Source organism: Capricornis sumatraensis, chromosome 3 (assembly GCF_032405125.1).
Source record: "Capricornis sumatraensis isolate serow.1 chromosome 3, serow.2, whole genome shotgun sequence".
Classification (NCBI taxonomy): Eukaryota; Metazoa; Chordata; class Mammalia; order Artiodactyla; family Bovidae; genus Capricornis; species Capricornis sumatraensis.
In genome coordinates, this window is record NC_091071.1 from 41,811,848 (window position 1) to 41,833,450 (window position 21,603).

Genomic DNA, 21,603 nt, shown 5'->3' on the forward strand with positions numbered 1-21,603 from the left:
CAAAGAGAAAACTGTCCCAAGACAAGCCCAGGAATGGTGCGGGTGTGGACACCAGCGAAGGGTAGTGTTGACACGGTGAACGCAGGGCCGTCCAGCAAGTGTGGGCAGCAGCAGGAGTAGTGTTGACACAGTGAACACAGGGCCGTCTGTTCCATCAGTCCAAAGGGGCGCCCATCCACAGATGCTGCGGCTCCCCCCACTTCACCTCCCAGAACAGCAGCCCCCAGGGCCCCCACCACAGAAGTCCTGGTCAAGGGGTCACTGCCCAGGGAGGGGCCCATAGGCAGGAGGTAGAGTTGAGCACCAGTGTGACCTGTGGCCACGTCACCAGCCAGGCGGACGGAAGGAAGCCAGACCTCCGGCTCAGGCTGGCTGGTGGGTCCTCGAGGAGGGGCTCAGTGTCCACCACGAAGAAATGGGTGAGGAAGGTTCTTGTGACGTGTGACCTCACAGAGGGGTGAGTCTGGGTGAGGAGCAGCTATGGGATCCCACCCAAGGTCAGGAAACTGACGCTGGCCATTGTAGGGTCCTAGAAACCCCGGGGCAAGTGGGACTGGCTCGGTCCAGACCTACCCCAGCCTCATGGCCCAGTGAGCACTGCCTGCCTATAAACAGCTCTGTGTCCTCAACTAGGAGAGAGACTGAGCCAACTTCACGTGGCAACAGGTACACATGGAACTGAAGGTGCAGAATCACAAAGCTGTCAGCCCCCGAGTAGGGAGAGGGAGCAGGGGAGGGATGTGGGGGTGTGCCCACTTCCTTTTCCAAGAAACCTGAGCCCTGCACACTGCCCCTGGCCCTGATCCCGCGGCTCGGGACTCACGGGATGTCCTCCGAGGGCTGGTGGGGCCCTGGGAGCCGCAGCCTAGCGTCCTGGGACAGGCACGCCCATCACCGTGCTCAGAGGCCCACAGTGCAGCTGGGGGTCCCTGGGACCCCTGCTGGCCCCCACAGCCACACCCTGTGTGAAGTGCCCTGTGAGTTCAAGACTCGAGCCTGGATGATGGCTCCCCCTTCTGGTCTCAGCCTCACCGCCCTCCCGGTGTCCCCAGGCTCACCCCCTCAGCAGCTGTGCGCTCACTGTGTGGCTGCAGAGGCTTCCCTGCTGGTCCTTTAAAAATGTACAAAACGGGTGTGACATAAATAAGAAAGGGGGCCTAGCCCCAGTCCTCAGGCCATCGCCAGGCACAGCCTCCTGGGGGCCCTTAGCTGCTCCTCGGTCCCGGCGTGCTCCACCACCACCTGCACAGCATGGTCCCCACTGTCCTGTGCAGCTGGTCTGGCCGAGACCACTAGCCTACCAGGTGCGTCCCCCATGCCTCCCAGGAGGGGCTATGTGGCCAAAGTCCCCGGCACACAGCACAGGGCCCAGAGCCCGCCAGGAGCATTCCCAGGCTGACCCTCCCGCGGCTAGGAGATCTTGCAGTTGCTGCGTGAGCAGTTCTGGGGGGGGCTCTGCGGCGGCCGGATGGACTTGGACCGTTTGAGACTGTTGCCCTTGCTGCCGCCACCCCCGGCCCCACTGGCCAGCGAGTAGGAGCGCCCGTGCATCATGACGGCGTTCATGCCATTGGCCATTGAGAAGGACTTGAGGTGGCTCTTGATGGTGACGGGCAGAGGGAGCTTGTCGATGAGGTGCACGGGGGTGCAAGAAACGATGGCCCGGCAGCAGAGGTCCTGCAGACTGAATACTGCGGGGGTGGAGGGGGGGAGGTGTCAGGTGATGAGGGGTCAGGTTGTGGGGAGGTAAGGGGGGGGGGGTCTTGGTGGCAACTGACAATGTCACGATCAGATGAGCACAAGTGACAGAGAAGGGGCTTGGGGACTGGGAGAGACGGTGTGCAAAGCTCCCAGGGCTCCTGAAGCCGAACAACCCCCACCCCACGCCAGGCAAGCGGAGAGCAGCCACTGGGCACCCCGCCCCCGTCTCCTAACCACTCCGCAGGGCTCGGCGGCTAGACACCCAAGCCCGTCACCCTGGGTGGGAACTGAGCCTCCCTGGCCCCCTCGTTCGCTCTGCTCTGGTGGGACTGGGGCCTGGAACCTCTCCTCTGACTGGCGGTGGGACAGGTCAGCCAGCAGCCGGGCCCTCCCCGCAGGCCCCACCCCGCAGACGGGCCCAGCCCCCGCCTCACCTCGGTTGGGCCTCCAGATCTTCTCCATGCCATGCCGCATAAGCACGATGCGGGACAGCTCAGTGAAGGACTCGATGACGTTGAAGTTGCACAGCGGGCTGACCTCGAAGAAGGTCATGCAGTTCTTCTCTGCGTAGGCGCGCGCCTGCTCTGTGGGGACTTGCCGCTTGAAGGCTAGGTGCAGCCGGTTCCCCACCAGGATCCGGGGAACTCCGGGTGCGTGCTACAGGGTGTGCAGGACTCAGTAGAGGTGCAGTGGCAGGATGCCCCTCTGCATCCACCCCCAACCCCCAGCCCCCAGCCCATGGGCCGGCCCTCCATCGATTCCGTGCTGAGGTGGGGCCCCTGGGGGCCCAGAACCCCAACCCACAGTGCCATAACAGCCAGCGGATGGGGACACACAGAACCTGGGCGTGGGAGGCACTGCAAGTGGGGGCCCCAGAGGCTCCCTTTGCAAGTGGGGGATGTCGGCCCACGTGTCAGGGATGGGCGTAGCCAGGAAGGGGGTCTGGGGGAGTGCACCTACCTCGTCGATCTCTTTGATCCACCGGTCAATGCCGTCGAAGGACCAGCGGTTGGTGATGTCATATACCAGCAGGATTCCCTGCAAGGCAAGTACGGGCATTACAAGGTCCGGGTTCCCATGGACGGATGGGGTCCTGATCAGGCTCTGCCCTGCAGGCCTCCGTCCCCATATGGGCAGGGCCAGGGGCACTCGGGCACTAGCCAAGCTGTCAGGTGGACACGCAGTTTACCCAACAGGCAGCGATGTGGAAAATGAGCTCTGAACCTTCCTCCTGCATTTAAGGGGGGCTCTGTGCACAGGGCTCAGCTAGCCCGACCTGTCTCCTCACTGCGGCATGCCCTGTCCACCGTCTGGGTGGGGGCCATCTGACTGTCAGGGACCTCGAGGGCTCGGTACTGCCTCCCTCCACGTGGGGAATCCACTGGGGCGGAATTGTAGTTTTCCATGTCTTTCCTTCAAGCACACTGTGTTACCCTACGTCGTCTAAAAGTCACTCCACCTAAGAAAGGCAGGCGCACACAGGACTGTGGTGTGGGGCACTCTTCCTGGGGGAACCAGGGGGTGCTGAGCAGAGGTGTTTCTGAGTGATCCCACCCACACTTGCAGGGGACGTGAGTCCAGGAGCAGCTGCCCCGAGATCGCACAGAGGCTCTGCTGCGGGGACTTCCCTACCACAGCCCTCGGAGACTGCTACTCCGCCCGCCTGGTGGCAACCTCTCATGAACCTTGGAGTCCCAGGCTCACCCGTCTCTGGCCTTATGTTCCACCCCTAAACAGGCTCCGTGAGAACCACCCACTAGTAGGGCTCACACCCTCCCTGTGCAGGGACTCGCCTTCATCTAGCCCACGTCTCCGGCACACACCGGGAAGGGGAGAGTGTAGCACCCTCCATCTCAAAATGAATTCTGAAGCCTTTCCCCTTGAAACTGTGCTTCCAATTCTGGCAGATGAGGTCCTGCTAAGGAGCAGGTGGAGACCGCTTTCACCCCGGCCAGGGTGGGGTGGGGGATGGAAAGCCTGTGCAAGGCAGGGCGGAGCTGCTGGCAGGGCGGAGCTGCCTGCAGGGGGCACGCCAGGCCTGGAGAGGAGCTGCCCGCTGTGGCGGGGCAACAGAATCCAACAAAAGGCACAGGGACCAAGGTCTAGGCCATCCACGTCCAGTTTTAAAGATACTCAACACATAACTTCTCAAACAAACATCAACAAACAAACTAAACGTGCGGCCCCCAGACCCCCCGGCAGTCAGGCGGGCAGGCAACGAAGGCAGGGTGCACTTGCGCTCACCCACGTTGCTCACAGGCACCACAGACAGCGAGGGGACAAACATGGACCCCAATGCCACACGTGGGCAGTTTCAGAAAACAGAAATACAAACACACCACACAGATCAGGCTCCCACAGACGTGACCGCCCGCAGAAGGGCTGGACGGGGACTTGCTTCCTCGATTATGCCTCCTGCGTAATGTTCACTTTTTGATTCGAGCATCTGTATTAACCTGTCAATGTTACATTTTACTCATAATATAAAAAGGGATCTACTTTAGTACATCCTGTTAATAAAGCAGTTCTCCAAAGTGACCAAGAAGCTGGGGAGGGAAAGAAATTTTCATTTTGGTCTTTTTCTTTCCCCTCCAACAAATTATACTTTCAATTAACAGCAACAGTGGTATAAAAGTGCTCTGCTCTTTACATTTCTGTGCTTCACTGCAGATTAAGAGCAGCACCGGAGCCTTTGGGCGTGTGACTGCGTCTCCACTGACAGCCCCATCTAGGCCGGGTGCAGCCCTGGTCAGAGGGAGCTTGGGCGCGTGCCCGCCGGGTCCTTCAGGAGGGGGAAAGCTCCTCTGGGGCTGTCAGGCCCCCGTCTGGCCTGGAGCCACACCAGGGCGAGAGGCAGGGGCTGCCGTGCAACCAAAGGCCTGGCCGTGCCAGTCTGCGGGGTAACTGCCGAGGTGAGGGGCAAGCCGGCAGACACTGAGGCCGACCGGAAAAGGCCAGGGCTGGGCCTGGCACGCTGGCCACACAGCCCGAGGACTGCTGAGGCTGTGGGGGCCCAGGTGCTGGCCAGGGCTCGAAGGCTGAACTCCACCCTGCTGTGGGCACAGCTGCCCTGAGCTCCCGGTGGCGAGCGGGGTGAGCAGCAGTGCTGGGAGCGCTCCCGATGGCCGCCTGCTGGAGCCCTGAAACTGGAGTATCTGTCAAGCCAGAAGCGCTGACAGGACATTTTCAGTGATTTCGTCCTGCCTTGTTAAAGTGTCAGAAGCTGACTGCCGTGCTCCAGAACCTGAGTGGACCGTGCTCCGGGAGCACCGAGAGCAGTGGCGCTCCTCCACCACCACACCCTACTCCCAGGGGTGCCTCTGGGGGGTCCTGGTTCCCAAGCCATCCAGTGCGCAGTGCACACTATTTCCCAGTCCCATCGGTTCTTGACCAGACTCAAGGGGTCTTGGCCGGCCATGAGCAAACACTGTGCTTCGGTTTCCTGACTTGCAAGGGTAAGGTCAGCACTATCAGATCTGTTGCGAGATCCCCATCTCCACGTTTCTGTTTCCTTGTAACTCCGTCAGCACTAATTCATCCTCAGTGTCATCTTCATTATGAGCAAGAATTCCGCAGATATCCTCCCCCAGCCGCGCATTGATGATAGCTTCCCACTCAGTCCACCTGCCCGTTCCAGGAGGTTCCATGTATAAAACTTCAAAGAGGCACCGCCCTGGTGGCCCAGTGCCTCACTCTCCCAACGCGGGGGGCCGGGTTCCAGCCCTGGTCAGGGACCCAGGTCCCACAAGCCACGCCTCACGGACAGCTCACCTCACCGGCAGCTTGAGCGGGCCCCAGCCGATCGCACAGACCTCCCAAGCCAGTGTGGGCAGGTGGGGAAGAAGAGGGGACCTGTGACATTTAAAAGCTCAAGCAAATGGAGAGAAGCCCATCTCTTGGGTTCAGGCTCAAGTGTACCCCAAGGCTGTCGAAGAGCCTCTGGCTGGTCTCCTAGCTGGCGCCAGTCTCTGCCTACCACCGCCACCCATGTCTACCAGGTCAGGCTAATGACAGAGAGGTCACAGGATGAAGGATAGCAAGATGGCCAAACTGTGGGCAGGGACCAAAAGGACCACAGACTTGGCAGGAAAGACGCCTGGGACTGGGCACAGGTGGCTTCCTTGAGACCCCAAAATGGGGCTCCTGGTCACAGGACCCTTCCAAAGGACCTCCGAGTCAGCTGCGACCTCAGCCACAGGAGTGGCAAAGACATTCTTACTGTATTCTCCCCTTTTCTCTTAACTTTGGCTCAGCTTCTTAAGCCTCCACGGTAGAGACAGAGGCTCTGGTTCTGCCCCCCGCCCCAGTCACCTGCTGCTGTCTTCCAAGCGCTCACAGGCGTCTCCTAACCCAGAGAGAGTCCTGGTGAAAACCGCCCAGCACACCAGGGCCCTTCGCCACAGCAGCCAGACGCTCGCACCAGGCTCGTCAGCGGGCACGGCTGCTGGGTCACAGGTGACGCACCTCATTTTGTTGTAAATATCGGCGGCGAGCCTCTCAGCACACACAGGTGACTCAAGCTGCGAGAGAAAACCTCCCAGGTGTGGATGGGTGTGTACACCCTTGTTGCCAAGGTAGTTTATTGAGCTTACACACCAAAAAACATAGGGATTTCAGGTGTGACCTGTTCAATGAGTTTGGACAAACACACACCTGTGCAATCACCACCCAACCAAGGTCGGAGGGTGGCTTTTCCCAGTGAGTGTGGGGCTGAGTCACGCGCTTGTGGTACAGCGGCTAAGGAGCCACAGGCTGTGGCTGAACGCCCCTGCCCGTGCCCCACGGCGCGAGCACGGCTCTGCCCAGGAAGGAACGCACTGATGAGGGGAGCAGACGAACCGCACACCCCCACCCAGGCTGGTGTCCTACTTGGCACTCGCTGGAAGGGTGCATGTGCCCAGACCACTCACCTGTCTCCAGGAGACCAGCGCCTGGCTGAGCTCCCCTTGGTGCTAACCCAGCTGATCCCAAGCCCCAGCTCGATAGGACACTGCCCAACCTGGCCCCCCCCACACGCCCAGCCCATGGGAACTGGCACAGGGGACCACGGTCCCCCAAGCGGGAGTGCTGGCCGCCTAGGCCACAAGTGGCCACCACAGACCTCAGCCACAGAAACAAGGGTCACAAGTCAGGAGACCTGAGGCAGAGAGGGCCTCCCAGGAAGAGACGCAGGAGTGCAGCCAGGGCTACGTCGGCGGCTGTGGGGCCTCCAGGGACTGCACCAGGGCAGGAGGGCGACAGGACGGACAGGACCTGGGGAGGAGCAGCTGCTGATTGCACCCCGGGCCACATGGGCCACGCTGCAGCCAGCGTGGGGCGTCGACCAGGCAGGAGACCCGAGGTCAGCTTCCCAGCTGGAGACCCACCCCCACCCGCCCCCCGGGCCGGAGGCACACTCAGGATCCATGACTGGTTCCTCCAGCCCAGAAGCAACAGGAGCATCTGGAACTAGCGCAGTCAGTCAGCATGAGTGACACGTCCACACCCGCTGCCCTGCAGAGAAGTGGACGCGGAACATATTCCCCTCCCCAGGCCTGCGCAGGCGAGCCCTCAGCCGACCTGCCTGCGCTTGTCCCCACGGAGCTGGCCTGCATTCAGGGACCCCCAGGGCCTCCTTGCTGTCCCCCGATCGCCCTGTCCCCATAAACCGAGGTAACTACCCCCCTCCATTTCCTGTTTTATTGAAAAAGTAGCAATGGGTGCGTCATAAAACCGGGAGACATTCAAAAGCCACAGAAGACCAGAGACCCTGTCAGGAAGCCTGAGGCCTCAGGCCCCAGAACCCGTCCCCCCGTGCACGAGGGAACGCCCGTCAGAGCCCCCCAGACCAGGCCGTAGGACGCTCCTGGGTGCCGCGCTCGCCCGTGGTCCTGGGCTGTGGGGCAGCCCCCACTCCTTCGTGTCTGCGCTGGTGCCGGCCAGTCTGCGGGCTGCCGGCTCTGACCGTCTGGGAGCAGCCGCTCCAGGTGGGACTGCCAGGCTAAGTAGGTCGGCAGCAACACCCTTGCTCGCACCTCAGCAGAGGGCCTGCACAGCCAGGAGCCCTGCCGGGGGCTGTCCACCACACACCCAGCCACGGCAGGGAGCGGCGCTCCGGACGCTCCTGAGAGGCGCCTGCAAACGTGTCAGGTCCTGCTCGCCAAGCAGAGGAGGCCTGGCCTCCACTGTCCAGTCCACCATCGGGGGGCACACCCTACCTGGTCAGAGCCTGGGCCCCCCCACAGGTCTCCTGAAGCCAGTCCCCTCACGAAGGCAATGAGTGGGCAGCTGGTCTGTTCACACAACTGCTGCTTCCCTCCATGCAGCCTCAATCTCACACTGACGGTTGGCACGCAGGCCACCATGAGATGCCCAGGACAGACAGGGACGAGCAGGCCCCCAGGAGCCCCCGCACTGCACACAGCCCAGCCCCGGAGCACCTCCCTGCAGGCCCGCCACCACAGCCTGTGCCCGCCCTTCTGGCATCTGCAGCAGCCCTTCCCACAGGGCTCAGCCCTCTCTCCAGCCAGCTGGCCCTGAGCCCACAGCTGCTGCGCTCCGCACAGGGTGCCACAGCCCTGCGGACCCCCTGGAGGATGGCCACGCGGGTCTTACCTGTGCGCCCCGCGAGTACGACCTGAAGATGGTGCAGAACCGGCCCTGGCCCGAGGTGTCCCTGAAACAAAGTTGGGGGATGCGACCCATGGGAGCCCACCTGCGTGAAGGACCCCGCCCCTCCCGCTCTGCATGCGCCCCGCAAACCTCCTTGGCCCGGACATCCCAGGAGACTGCCCTGTGGGGCTGGAGAACCCAAGTGCAGGGCAAGTCACATACCAACTGTGAGGGTCTGCAAACACCCTCGACGTGGAGCCCGGGAGGGGCAAGGAGGGAAGGGCCGGGGGCCCCTGGAAACACGTCTTTACGGGCGAAAGGGAGCCAGGCTCTGCCAGAACAGGCAGCCCTGACCTCTGGTCTCTGCATCACATGCAGTCCCGTGTCTACACGGCTGCTGAACTCGTGGTTTCCGTAAGGACCCGACTTACTCTGCCCTGCTCCCTGGCCCCGGCAACAAGCGAAGCACAGCGGCACCCCCGGCGTCTCGGCGCACAGCCCGACTCACCAGAGCTCCAGCTTGACCCGCCGGCCGTCCAGCAGGATGGTGGTTGTCTTGTAGTCGATCCCTGCAATGAAGCAGAGGGCGGGTGAAGGACTCGCCCGGCCGGGACCCGGTCTCTGCAGCCCAGAGGAGACAGGGCTGCAGCCGGAGAGCGCAGCGACCTCAGTCACCTGAGCTGGCCACCTTCCTGTCATCCCAGTGGCCCAAGGGGGGTGCCAACGCTCCAGCCAAAGGGAGGGTGGTCGGTCTCAGCACCGGCCATGTCACACGCTTCTCAGAGCTAATGGGTTTTCTGAGTTCCTGGGTCCACCCAGCACCCAGGCTCTGTCAACTGGAGCGTGCCTGGAGCACTGTTGATGGCAAAGCGGCCTCTGAAATGCTGCTCCTCTGGGGAGCTCTCAAGAGCCTCTGCTGGCCACACCTTTACTTGTCATTTTTTGAATGCTTTAAAAATTGAAGCATAGTTGAATTACAATTGCTTCAGCTATACCGCAAAGCAATTCAGTTTCATACGTGTATCTATTCTTTTTCAGATTCTTCTCCATCATAGGTTATTATCACATATTGAACTTAGTTTCTTATGTTATACAGCAGTTCCCAGCTTGTTACTTTCTTATACTTTCATGCGGAAAAAGCTAAATAAGTCCCATCCCTGGCAGGGGCAGGGACAGTGCTGGCCCCATCACCTCACACCAAGACCTTCAGCTGGCGTCCGGAAAGCTGGGCCCTTCCTCCTCCTCCCTGGAGCCCTGAGTGTCCAGGTTCTCGGCTGTTCACAACACCTGCTCCAGGGAGGCTTGGAAGTGGGCATTTTCCATGCAGATCTGGCACGTGGGCAGAGTCCACCACAGCACTGCACGAGGGGCCTCTGCCCCGAGGGCCTTCCACCCCACTCACTGCTGGCCACATGTCAAAGCCTGGCTCCCACCCATCAAGATACTCAGCAGAAGGAAAACACAATCCACAAAATAGGACATGATAAAACTTGCGTGTATCTGAAAAAGGACCAGTATTCAGAAAACAAAGAAATCTTATAACTCGATAAAAAGAATCCAATTAAAAAGTGGACCAAAGACTTGAAGAGACGTTTCTCCAAAGAAGATATGCAAAAAGCTAATAATCACATGAATTAGGGAAATGCAGATCAAAGCCATATGAGACGCCCCATCACACCCATCAGATAGTCATTATCAAAAAAGCAGAAAACAAGCAGTGCTGGCGAGGATGCAGAGGAACAGGACCCGCAAGCGCTGCTGGTGGGGCTGGGAGACGGGGCTGCCACCAGGGGAGACAGCACGGCGCTCCCTCAAAATTAAACTCAGCGTCACCACGGAATCCAGAAAGGCCATTCAGCAGGTATGGATTTGCACACGGATGCTCACTGCAGCACTATGCACGACAGCTAAAAGGCGGACACAGCCCCAGTCTCTAAAGATGAAAGACTGAATAATCAAAACGCGGTCCATCTGTACAATAAAGCACTATCCCACCTCAGAGAGGAAGGAGAGTCTGACACATGCTGCAAGGGGAATGAACCTGAAAGACGTTCTTATGCTCAGTAAGATGGGCCAGACACAAGACAAACCCTGCCTGGCCCCTTCTGCGAGGTCCCTGGAGCGTAAGCCTCAGACAGTGGACGGAGAAAGGCTGCCTAGGGCCGCAGGCGGGTGGGGAAGAGGTGCTCAGCGGGGAGTCTCAGCTGGGAAAATGAAAAAGCTCTGGAGATGCTGGGAAGGCCACTGAACTGTACACCTCAGACACTTAAAATGATAAATTTTACGTTGTGTACATTTAGCCACAATTTTTTTCAAGACGGAAGAGAAGATTCTCCCACACACACTCTCGAGCTAAAGAAACGGTGTCTCCACCGTCTTTCCTGTGCATTCACCTCCCCTCAACTGTCTGCCGACAGCCCACTTTCTTAGGTGGGAACTCCTGGAATTCTCTGTCAAACAGGGAGCTCAGATTTGGCTCTGGACGCCTTAGAGGGTCCGGGCTCTCTGGCTGCGTGAGCCAGACCCTATGAAGATAGTGCTGGACACAGCGATCCCAGGAAGGGCACAGACGCCCACCCTCCAGGCAGTCACCTCTGTGGGCGCTCAGCCCAGTGGGTGCTGGCCACAGGGACCCATCCTGAGGCTGCCGCCACAAAAGGACTGTGGCCGACTTGGCGCCAGGGCCCAAGGGCCAGCCTGGAGTTGCAAGGAGGAGAGGGTGCCCAGGGAGGGCCCAGGAGGAAGCAGGGCACAGGGCGCCGCTGGGGAGCAAGCCAGCCTCCATGGCCCTGGGGCAGTGCACACGGGCACCTCGCCCATCCCCTCCCTGAGCCCGCCCGACTCCTTACTCATGACTTCAACTCCAAAGAGGACAGCCAGTCCCCAGCCTTCAGGGCCTCTGCTGAAAGTGCTGCCAGATGCCCCAGAGGGCCCTGTGCGGGCAGGCTCGCAGAGCTGGGCACAGGCACCGCAGAGGGACCAGCTCCGCCTTCCCCGCAGCAACCTCCCCATGCATAGCAGCTGGGCCAGACGGCCCACGGACGGGATTCCCACCCAGGAGCCCGCCCCAGGGCCGGAGGATCCTCAGGGCAGACAGCGGGGTCCAGATGAAAACGGCCAGGGGCCCAGCTCTGCAGAAGACACAGGAAGCCAGCAGACTGACACACCCCCTACGAGGTTCTCAACAACCTCATGGAGGGGCTTCCCTGGCCATCCGGGGACTAGGACGCTGTGTTTGCACTGCAGGGGCAGGGGTCCCATATCCCTCGGGGAACTTAGATCCCATGAACCACACAGCGTGGTTAAAATACATCTCAAGTATGTTCTTCAAGCTTACCCTGCCGCTCACCCACCCACCCCCCAAACCTGGGCAGAACCGTACAGTGTGCGTTACAGACTCAGAAAACCCAGACACTCAGTGCAAAGGGAGGCCCGCCCGCAGAGGCAGCGCCTCCTGCAGGGACAGCGCCAGACCTCACAGCTTCCCAGCCCGGACTCCCTCTGTGGCCTCAGAACCTGTCCCAGCAGAACTGCAGTCCCCCGCCCATCCTCGAGGACCAGCAGCTTCATGGGGTGCATGTAACACCTGGTGGGCACAGAACACCACCAATCCCAGCTGCCAGGGGGACACAGGGGCCGGGCAAGGGCACCTCACACACGGGGAGGAGTCCCCACAGGACCTGGCCGGGGGCCTGGGACTGCAGACACTCCTCCAATGGACACAGGGCTCAGGAGGCCGCCCGGGGCCAGAGCAGGCCTGCTGTGTCCTCACTGGCCCCTGGCTGCCCAGGCTTCAGCTCTGTGCCTCCTAAACGGCCGCCCCTCTCTCCTGGGGGCTCACGGGAGGTCTGTCTGCTGCTCCCCAGGGCTTCTGAGGGGGCACAGTTCACCTGACGCAGCGGCCTTCTGCATGCCTCACTCCGCCAGGCCCCGGCCACCCCGCGCGGCCCCAAGCCAGGAACTGCAGCCTGAGCGCTGATGGCCACCCCGCGCCCCCGCTGCTGCTGGGTGTTCACAGCTGAGACCCCACCCTGACATCGTGCGGGCTCCAACATTTCACAGGGACGTTTCCACTTTATGAATCATAGGAGCCTGTTGTTCAGAACCTAAACGAGAACTGTCCACAATCTCAGAACAAGTCGCATCGCGCACAGTGACACCGCCCCCAGGCCCATCTTCACCATCACCTTCTCAGCGTCGCACGCTTGTCCCCAGGCACTGACTCACTCGGCCACAGCCGCCTTACGACATCGCCCACACCCCTTCTTCCTGCTTCACGTCACAGATGTGTGCGCTGCACTGACGAGTGTGGGCAGAGCAGGTGACCCACTAATTCCACTCCTTCTCAAGGCAGTCAAGGGGATGCTGCAGAGACCTGTCCAGAAGGGCCGACGCCTGGGACCCCGCTCCCCCACAGACCCTGCATCCCCTGGCCCAGAGGACCTGCCCAGCAGGGAGGTGCACAGCCTGGGAGGCAAGGAGTCCCCGGCACCGATGCTTCCGCCCTCCCCAGAGGTGCCTAGAGCAGGGCTCGGAGGAGGAGACAGGCCACTCAGGTCCCATCCTGGCAGGTGCCCACGTCCTGGTGATCGGGGAGTCTATCGGGCACCCCTCAGGCCCCAACAGCCACCACACCGGGTGCTGGGACTGCGTGCACAGACACACAGGAGGAAGGCCAGGCGGCCCCAGCTAGAGGGAGAACCCCCCCACCCCGGGCCTTCGCGGGCCCAGGGCCCTCCTGTGGAAGATGGCCTGGTGCGGGGGCCACCCCCCTCGGGCCCTTCTCCCCGCAGTGCAGCAGGCGGTCCTCCCTTGGGACCCACATTTCCCACATCTGCGGGCACCAACGCAGGACAAAAGACCCCGAGAACACCCACCTTCGCTCAAGCCCTGGGAAATAACAAGGTCAGCAGGGTGAAGCGGACAAGCAGCATCAGTTCTCAGCTTTAGCCTGCGCACAAGCCAAGATCGCGGGTGTTCAGAAGCCCAAGGCTCTGCCCTCCCTGGGAGCAACAGCTTTCAGGACCAAGACCACCAGGCACAGCCTGCCTGACCCCTGGGGGCTGGGGGGGCATTTCCCATGCACCAGTCCAGGCTAAGCTCAGACATGTCTGCAGGACCAGCAAGGAGGGGTGCCCCACCCACAAAACAACCTGCCAGCCCCGCTTCCATCCAAAGTTTAGTCTTTACGGAGGAATCGGCAGCTCTAGTGTATATCCACCCAAGCACTTCCCAACAAGATGAAAAGCCACAGGACAACTTGTTAAAAATTCATAACAGTGAGAAAAAAACGAGTGATAAAGACTGGGTTAAGAACGAAAGAAAAAATGCTGATCAACGCCTCCCCTTGCACCTGACTCCCGGGTGTGGAGGGGCTGCCGTCACCCCGCCATCCCTGCGCGGGAGGAGCTGCTCTCCCAGCACGGCCCCCAGACCCCTGCTCCCCTCCTGGACCCAACACGACGCCAACGCCCAGCGTCAGGGTGCTGCCGCAAACCCAGACAGGCAGCTGCTGCTCCTCAGAGCTACTCCTTAGGGAGGGAAAACCACATCTCGCCAAGTTCCCAGAGACAGACAAAGGCAAAAAAGGCCTAGGTCCTTGCGGAACCAGAAACAGCGTTCAGCAACAACGGCAGACATGCAGAAGTGCTGGGGGCTGCGCATGGCCGTGCAGGTGGCACCAGGCCAAGCGGTCCTCCTGACACACCTGACCAGCCCTTGCACACCCTCTCCCTGGGGGCGGGGGGGAGAGCAAGGCCTCTCTCTGCCACGTGCCTCCTTCCAGGGCACGCAAAGGGCAGAGGAGGGTCTCCCGCAGTGTGGCGGGCCCTCACAGGTGGGCACAGGCCCCAGTCCTCCCGAGGGCGAGGGGGGCCAAGCCTGCTTTCTGCCCCTCAGAGAAGGGCCCAGTGACGATGGCCACCACACGATCACACTGCACAGACAGTCCTGCGGCTCCGTGAAGCAAGAGGCTCCTGAGGAGAGGCCTGTGCCCAGGAACGGAGGCCGGGCACCGCCGCTGACAACACTTGAGCCCAGCAGGCCTTCGGCCTGGCCCATGAGTGTGCAGAGCCCTGAGGCCCGGATTCCTGCCCAGAGACAGGTGCGTGGCCCTTTCTGGTCGGCTCAGAGCTGAAACAATTCCGCAGACTGGGACTCACGGACAGCAGGCATTTATCTGCCGCTCTCTGGAGGCCAGGAGACCACTCAGCACGGGGGATCCAGCATCTGCAAGGGTGGCTGCCCACCGTGTCCTCGGGCGGAAGCAGCGAGGGAGCCATCCTGACCAGATCACCTCCCGAAGGCCCCACCTCCTAACACCATCTCCAGAGTCAGGTGTGAGCATGTCAACTGCGAAACACCCGCCCAGTGCTGGCAGGGGCAGAGACACGAATGTGCACTCCACCGACCAGCCTGCAAAAGCCGACCAACACCAACAACCCGAAGACCCTTCCGTAGGGCTGTGTGGTCCTTGTCCTGGAATCTGAGGACACGCTTCCCACAGGGCGAAGGGCTTGGCCGACACAATGGGTCCTGGGCCTCAAGAGGGGAGAGGACCCTGGGCTCCCTGGCCCGATGTCATCGCGAGTCCTCAGAGGTGGGCACCCCTGGACAGTGAGTCTGACAGATGCAATGGAAGGAGGGCCTGCCCTGGCTCTCAGAGTGGAAGGGGGGACCTGGTGAGGAGCGCAAGTGACCCTGGGGGGCTGGGACAGCCCTCTGTCCACAGCAAAGGAACAGGGACTCAGCCCCACCTGACTGACCGCTGCGCCTGCAGAGCGATGAGACGGCGAGGGATGGCAGAGGGAGCAGCCGGGGGACGGGCGACCCGGGCGGTGGTCTCAGGGAGTGCCCGGGGGACGGGCGACCGGGGCGGGGGTCTCAGGGAGTGCCAGGGGGACGGGCGACCGGGGCGGGGGTCTCCGGGAGTGCCCGGGGGACGGGCGACCGGGGCGGGGGTCTCAGGGAGTGCCCGGGGGACGGGCGACCGGGGCGGGGGTCTCAGGGAGTGCCCAGGGGACGGGCGACCGGGGCGGGGTTCTCAGGGAGTGCCTGGGGGATGGGTGACCGTGGCTGTGGTCTCACGGAGTGCCTGGGGGATGGACGACCGGGGCCAGGGTTTCAGGGGGCGGGTGACCATGGCGGGGATCTCAGGGAACACCCGGGGGACAGGTGACCAGGGCAGGGGTCTCAGGGAACGCCCGGGGGACGGGTGACTGGGGTGGTGGTCTCAGGCTGTTTCTAGTAACAACCCGACAGGGTCTAAAACCCGGCTGCTGGGTGGATTTACCAGGAGGTGGCCCTCAGCACGGTGAGCGTGGAGTGCGCACAGCCCTCACGCCCTCCCCGTCGGGCAGAAACTGCACTGTCTGCTCCGGAAAGCTGCCGGGCGGTGCCCACCCCAGCACTCACCACACCCCTGACAGAAACAAGCGTGCTCACTTGCCAAGACACATGTGAGAATCTGCACACCAGCACCCCTCAGGGTGACCCAGACATGGAAACCCGCTGGACGAAACGAGAAGACAAGAGAGGCCAAGTCGTACGGCTCTGCTTACAGAAGTTCAGGCAGGAGAAGCGGACCGGAGGGGGCATGGGATGGGGCAGCTGGGGCCTGAATCACACCGTGATCAGGGCCACCCGCTGATCTGCTGACCACAGAGATGTTCTCAGCACAAGCACGACGTGCTGGCCCCACGCCCGCCCTTCTCCAGCAGTGCAGAGTCGGAACCACGGGTGCAGGCGGCAGCCTGTCACAGGCCTGGAAGGGACGGAGCGGACGCCCTTGCACGCGGGCACTCGGGCTGGGGAGCAGCTCCAAGGAGGTCGTGGGCTGGTTCCCTTAACACCTTGAAAACCACATGAGACCAAACCAAAGCAAAAGCTTTCTGCTGTCAATGAAGAGCAAACCATGTTTCACACACAAAACTTCCATTATTTAAAAAAAAAAAAAACACAACACCCTACTGATAATCCCAAAACTCAAAGGTGACCATTAACGTTCTTGAGTGTTTCAGTCGACGATTCTGCCCTTTGTCTTACTTACAGAGACTTGACAAGATGACACGGGCTTCCCTAACCACTGAATGTTCATTCACTATTTCTCCACACCAGTGTTTTTAAAGGCTCCACAACATCTCACCCTACCAATTTCCATATGTCCTTGCCAGATCTGTGGGCTGCTTCAAGTTTTTCATTTTTATTTTTTTAAAAAAAAAGAAAAAAGCTTTGCTTTCCTGCAGATGTGCCCCTTAAATTCCTCAGGGTGGGTGCCTCATCACTCGTGGGAAGCGGGGCTCGTCCACGTCTGGACAGAGGCGGCAGCACACCTGGCGGGAAAGCAAGCATCCTCTGACCCGGGCTGTGCTGAGCTCATGGGCGAGCACCCCATCCCGCTGCACCTCAGGGGTGAGCATCTTCCCACGTCCTCTTCACCAGGACCTCCCCCTGAAGACTATGTGTTGCCAAGTGCCAGAGAGGAAAACACTCCCAACGACGACAGCATGACCAAGTTGCTCCCATTGTCAAGGGATGTGGGTGCTGCTGACGCAGTCCAAGTCAAATCACCGCAGCCCCATGGTGTGTGTGGTGTGTGTGTACACACGCATACACACCTGCAGCTGACAGGCCTCTGCGGCCATGTCCCACCTGAACCCTGTGCTCAGGGACACACCTCCTCCGGCCTAAACTGCATCAGCGGGAAAATCAGAGTCCGGCAGTTTGAGGATAGACAACATCGGACCCAGGAAAGAGAGAGGGGCCAGACGGGGGGCAGAAGTGCTGAGCCACCGCAGCCCCGGGGCAGCGCGGGGCCGGCTTCTGGACCTGAACGCGGCACCTCAGTGCCCCTCAGATGGACGTCTCTGCGTTTTCAGGCCTGCATACCCCATCTCATGCGCCTATCACCATCCCTCCCCATCCCTCCCAGAGAAGCGCACACAGCCCTCGTCTGCAGGCACCCTCCCCACCTCGGACCAGGTGACAGATGACTGCTCCCAGGGAAGGCGCAGGCAGCTGTCAGCTTAGCTCATGCCCCCAAGAACCACCCTGGTCCAAGGACATCTGCCCACTGAGGGGCCATGGTGCCATCCTCAGTCTGACCCACAGAACATACCAGGTAGCCTTTCGGGCTCACAAACCTGTGTTTATCACCAGCCAAGATCTCTGTCCAGGGGCTTCCCAGGTGGTTCAGTGGTAAAGAATCTGCCTGCCAATGCAGGAGACCAGGGGTCAATCCCCGGGTCAGGAAGATCCCCCGGGGAAGGAAATGCTGGCAACCCACTCCAGTATTCTTGCCTGGAAAAGCCCATTGACAATGGAGCCTGGCGGACTACACCCCATGGGGTTGCAAAGAGTCGGACACAACTGAGCAGCTAAGCAGCACAAAGACCTGTGTCCGGGGTTGACACGGACCTCTCTGCCCAGATCTGCACCTGCTGTGGGCAGAGAGCCGGCCACTCCCAGGGCTCAGGCCTTCCCCGCTCTGCTCTTCCGTCTGAGGATAGGCATCCTCTGCCACACCCTCTGCACGCCTTGATTCAACTAGGCAGAGCCAGCCCAGGATCCTGGAAGCCTGCCTGCCGAGCAGCCTCCCCGTGTGTGAGCACATCCCCTGAGCGCTCCTAGTGGTGCCCACCGCCCCCATCGGGGCCGGTTTCCCTCACCATTGTTTCCAACCCCCTGCTTCTGAAGGACGCATATCCACAGTCAACAATGATCTGGATATTCCAACCTCCACAGAAGAAAATGGTCCACCATGGACACCAGAACCTGCTCATTACTACCATATTCCGAATGTGACTGAGAAACCTCAGTTACCACCTTACACTCAAGGGTTCAAGTTCACCTTTCCCGCATGCCCAGTTGCTCATCCAGCTCTTTTTGACCCCGTGGACTGCAGTCCGCCAGCCTTCTCTGTCTATCGAATTTCCAGGCAAGAATATAGGAGTGAGTGTCACTTCCTCCTTCAGGGGACCTTCCAGACCCAGGGATCGAACCTGCGTCTCCTGCCTTGGCAGGTGGATTCTTTACCACTGTGCCACCTAGGAAGCTCGACTTCACTTTATCCACTTCTACTTCCCAGCTCGTTCCCAAAGGGCTGCGAAGTCCAACTTCCCATCCTGAGAGTGACCTGTGCACGGTCTGACAGTCGCACGCAGTTCCAGCATGCTCTCCAGAGCGCCCAGGAGCCCAGCGCCATCTGCCCTCCCTCCTGCGTTCCTTCCGCAGCTTGCTCCAGGTCAGGGTGCTGGACACTGACACGTTCCCCATGTTCTCCAAGCGACCGAGGGATGATGTCCTAACTGATGTGGTCCTGGGCCCTGTGACACCCTGTGAAAGGCGTGTCCCCCGTACTAAGTACTGCCCACGCCCAAACCAGGCAAGTGGCCAGCTCTTCAGGGAGCAGCCACTGTGCACCTGGTCAATTCCTGGGATGCACCACAGATATGAAGCGCTGCAGCGGAGGGCTGTGGTCATCGGGGAGAAGAGCCAGGCCCAGGCCCAGAGTGAAGATGCAGCCAAGGGTGCAAGCACAAGTGTGAGAAGGGCTTGCCGCTGCAACCTCACCCCAGAACCCGGCACCCAACAGAGGGAAGGCAACCCCGAAATCACCTAGCTCCAGACTGAGGTGCCCAGCAAAACACAAAAGAAGAGAGAGACTGGGAGGGGCTGGGTGGTAACCGGCTGTGCCTCCCAAGGGCAAGTCTCCTGCCAACACCGGGGACAAAGCAACAGAGAAGACAGCAGGGGGCACACCCCAGCACGAGAGCTCCAGGATGCAGCTTCCCTCGGGTCGGCACTGAGGACGGAAACCAACCTCCCGGCCCCAGAAACAGCTGGACCTGTCCAGAGACGCAGCAGGGCACTCAGTCCCAGAAACAGGGAAACAATCGTCAGGGCAGACCCCGGGCCGGCCACCTCTCAAACCAGCTCGCCCCTCCGGCCCCTCCATCTCTTTCCTTCCTTCCCCCACACCCCGGGCTCAAAGGAGGCGTGCGCCCAGCAGCACTGACGCCAGGTGCAGACAGTGAGGACGGAGCTGTGCCTTTTCTTCAGCCTGCCAGGATGTGGGCATGTCACCACGACGTGTCTTCCCGCTGCCCCTAACCCTGAAGACTCTGGGAGCCAGGGTGCCAAGGGCGGGACTGCCCTCTGTGAACGGGAAAGGCCCGAGAGGCAGCCGAAGGCTTCCAGCAGCGTGGACAGCGTCAGAGCGGAGTCTGTGGAGCCCTGGGGAGAAGCCGCTGGGCCGCCGGCGCCTCCCTCCCGCCAGCCACCACTGTGCCAGCAACTCCCAGCGGCCAGTCCACAGAAGCCAAGTCCTGCCGCAGGCACGGACCCCTCTTCTGGCCCCATGATGGGGTGTTAGCAGAAAGGAATCTGAGCTCCCAGGGAGCGGGGAGCGAGAGGACCACCAGTGAGAGGCTCCCTTCACTGTTTCTGGCTGACCCGTGCTGGCCCAGGTCACTGGGAGTCCCTGAGTCCCTGCCGTCTCCACGCCTCAGGCAGCGCTCCGCCTGTCACAGGGAGGAGGCAGGTCCCCTCTCCACCTGTGGCTGTGTCCTCAGCGCTCACCACACCCGGCAGAAGGACCCTCGGCAGCAGAGGTCTCGTCCGAGGAAACCTCTGCTGCCCTGATGGCGCCCTGGCCTCGGGATCTGCCGGATACGCACCACCAGCCTCCTGGGCATCGGCTCTGGGAAGGTGACTCAAGAGTCCACCATCCGCACCTGGAGACACCCAGCAGTGGCGGTGGAGGCCTCCCGCTGGCCCTCTCGCCCCTGAAACGAACCTGAGGCCCTACTCTCGCTGAGGCTGGGAGCATGTGCTCGGGGAGGTGGGACAGACCTCAGCAGGAGGGGGTCCGGCCAGCCCAGGTAACCCTACGATCCTGACAGTCCTGAAAGGAAAGGATGGAGGAGCAGCGTCCAGTCCCAGAGGCCACAGGCCAACAGGTTATTAAACAGCCTCGGCAAGAACCCAAGACACAAAGAGTGTGGAAGACGAGGACACCAAGAAGCAGAATTCCTCAGGAAAGACAGCCTTCAGAATTCCTCAGGAAAGACAGCCTTGCGGGGAGCACGAAGGTCCCGGGGAAGGAGCGCCAGAGCCTGGGAGGGGCCGCGCTGCCCCGTCAACCGCGGACGCTGAGAGAAGCCCAGGCAGGTGCCAGCGACGCGTATGTGCCATGTTTGGGCCACACGTCCGGGAACGTGGACAGAACGTTTAATCCCCTCAGAAGCGCGCGTTTTCCTCCAGCACAAGGTGCTGATGCTCGGAGCCAGGAGCCAACCGCCTTCCTCTGAGGACACCCAGGTGTGCACACCTGGAGCGGCGGCGCGGCCAAAGCAAGGCCCTTCTTCCTCGGAGGCCCGAGACCAAGCCTCCGCCCCAGGGACGCCGCGGGCCGCGCCGGACCCCGGCGAGCTAGGACGCTGCTCCCCGGCCCCCGCCCGGCGCCGGCCCGCGGCCAGGCAGACGCGAGTCGCCGGGCGGCGCCAGGTGCCGGCTTACCGTTGCTGTAGGCGTACGGGGACTCGGCCGCGCCGTCCTGCAGGCTCTCCAGGATCTCGCCCTTGCCCACATCGCTGTCGCCCACCAGCAGGAACTTGAGCAGGTAGTCGTAGCTCTTGACCGGGCTGCCCTGCGTCCCCATCGTCGCTCACGCGCGCGCGGGCCTAGCCCGCATTCCCACGGCGCCGCGGAGCCCGGCGGCGGAGGCCTCCGGCCGACCTGCGGGCGCCGGTGCGGATGAGCGGGGCCGGGGGACAGCGAGGCCGCCCAGCCCGCACCTCCTCCACCGCCCCCACCGAGCCTCTTCTCGCCTCAGAGTCGCCGCCGCCCCTCCGCTTCCCGCAAGGCGCCGCTAAGCCCCGCCGCCCCGCCCCGCCCCGCGCGCCGCCATTGGTCGTCCGCCATCCCCGTTACCACGGCCATTGGCCGGCGGCCACGTCCTTCAGCACCACGGGCACCCTAGCCCCTGCCCCCGCTTCCCAGACTTCGCCGCGAGACCTCCGCGCGCCCCGCCCCGCCGCTGCCCCGCCCCCGCGCCGTCGGCCATGCCCCGCCCCCTTTCCGCGGCCATTAGCCCGAGCGCAGGTCCATCACAGATGCCCCGCCCCGCCGCTTGCCAGGTCGCGCGGAGAAGCCCGTAGGTGCCCCGCCTTCCCGCCGTCGCCATTGGCCCTCTGCCGCCCGCTTTCCCGGAAGCACTGGTCCGCCTGCACGTCCGTCACAGCCCCCGCTGTCCCCGCTGCGTCCCACGGAGCATTGCGGACTCACTGGCAACCCTGCTCCCTGCTCCCACGG

The 21,603-nt window shown here is 61.8% G+C and overlaps 1 protein-coding gene across 2 annotated transcripts; it reads right to left on the reverse strand.

Annotated features, from left to right (window-relative positions):
• Window positions 1-53: 53 nt before the first annotated feature.
• RAB40C (RAB40C, member RAS oncogene family) lies at window positions 54-20,950 on the reverse strand. Of its 2 annotated transcripts, none has more exons than XM_068968608.1 (6): window positions 20,809-20,950; window positions 8,801-8,861; window positions 8,296-8,356; window positions 2,662-2,739; window positions 2,136-2,301; window positions 54-1,691 (listed from the first exon to the last, which is right to left on the reverse strand). In XM_068968608.1, the coding sequence occupies exons 1-6, from the start codon at window positions 20,948-20,950 to the stop codon at window positions 1,411-1,413; spliced, it is 789 nt and encodes a 262-aa protein (XP_068824709.1). In that variant the 3' UTR covers window positions 54-1,410. The 2 variants fall into 2 exon arrangements, with proteins under 2 accessions (XP_068824709.1, XP_068824708.1); XM_068968607.1 differs by having other exon boundaries at window positions 2,136-2,358.
• Window positions 20,951-21,603: the final 653 nt, after the last annotated feature.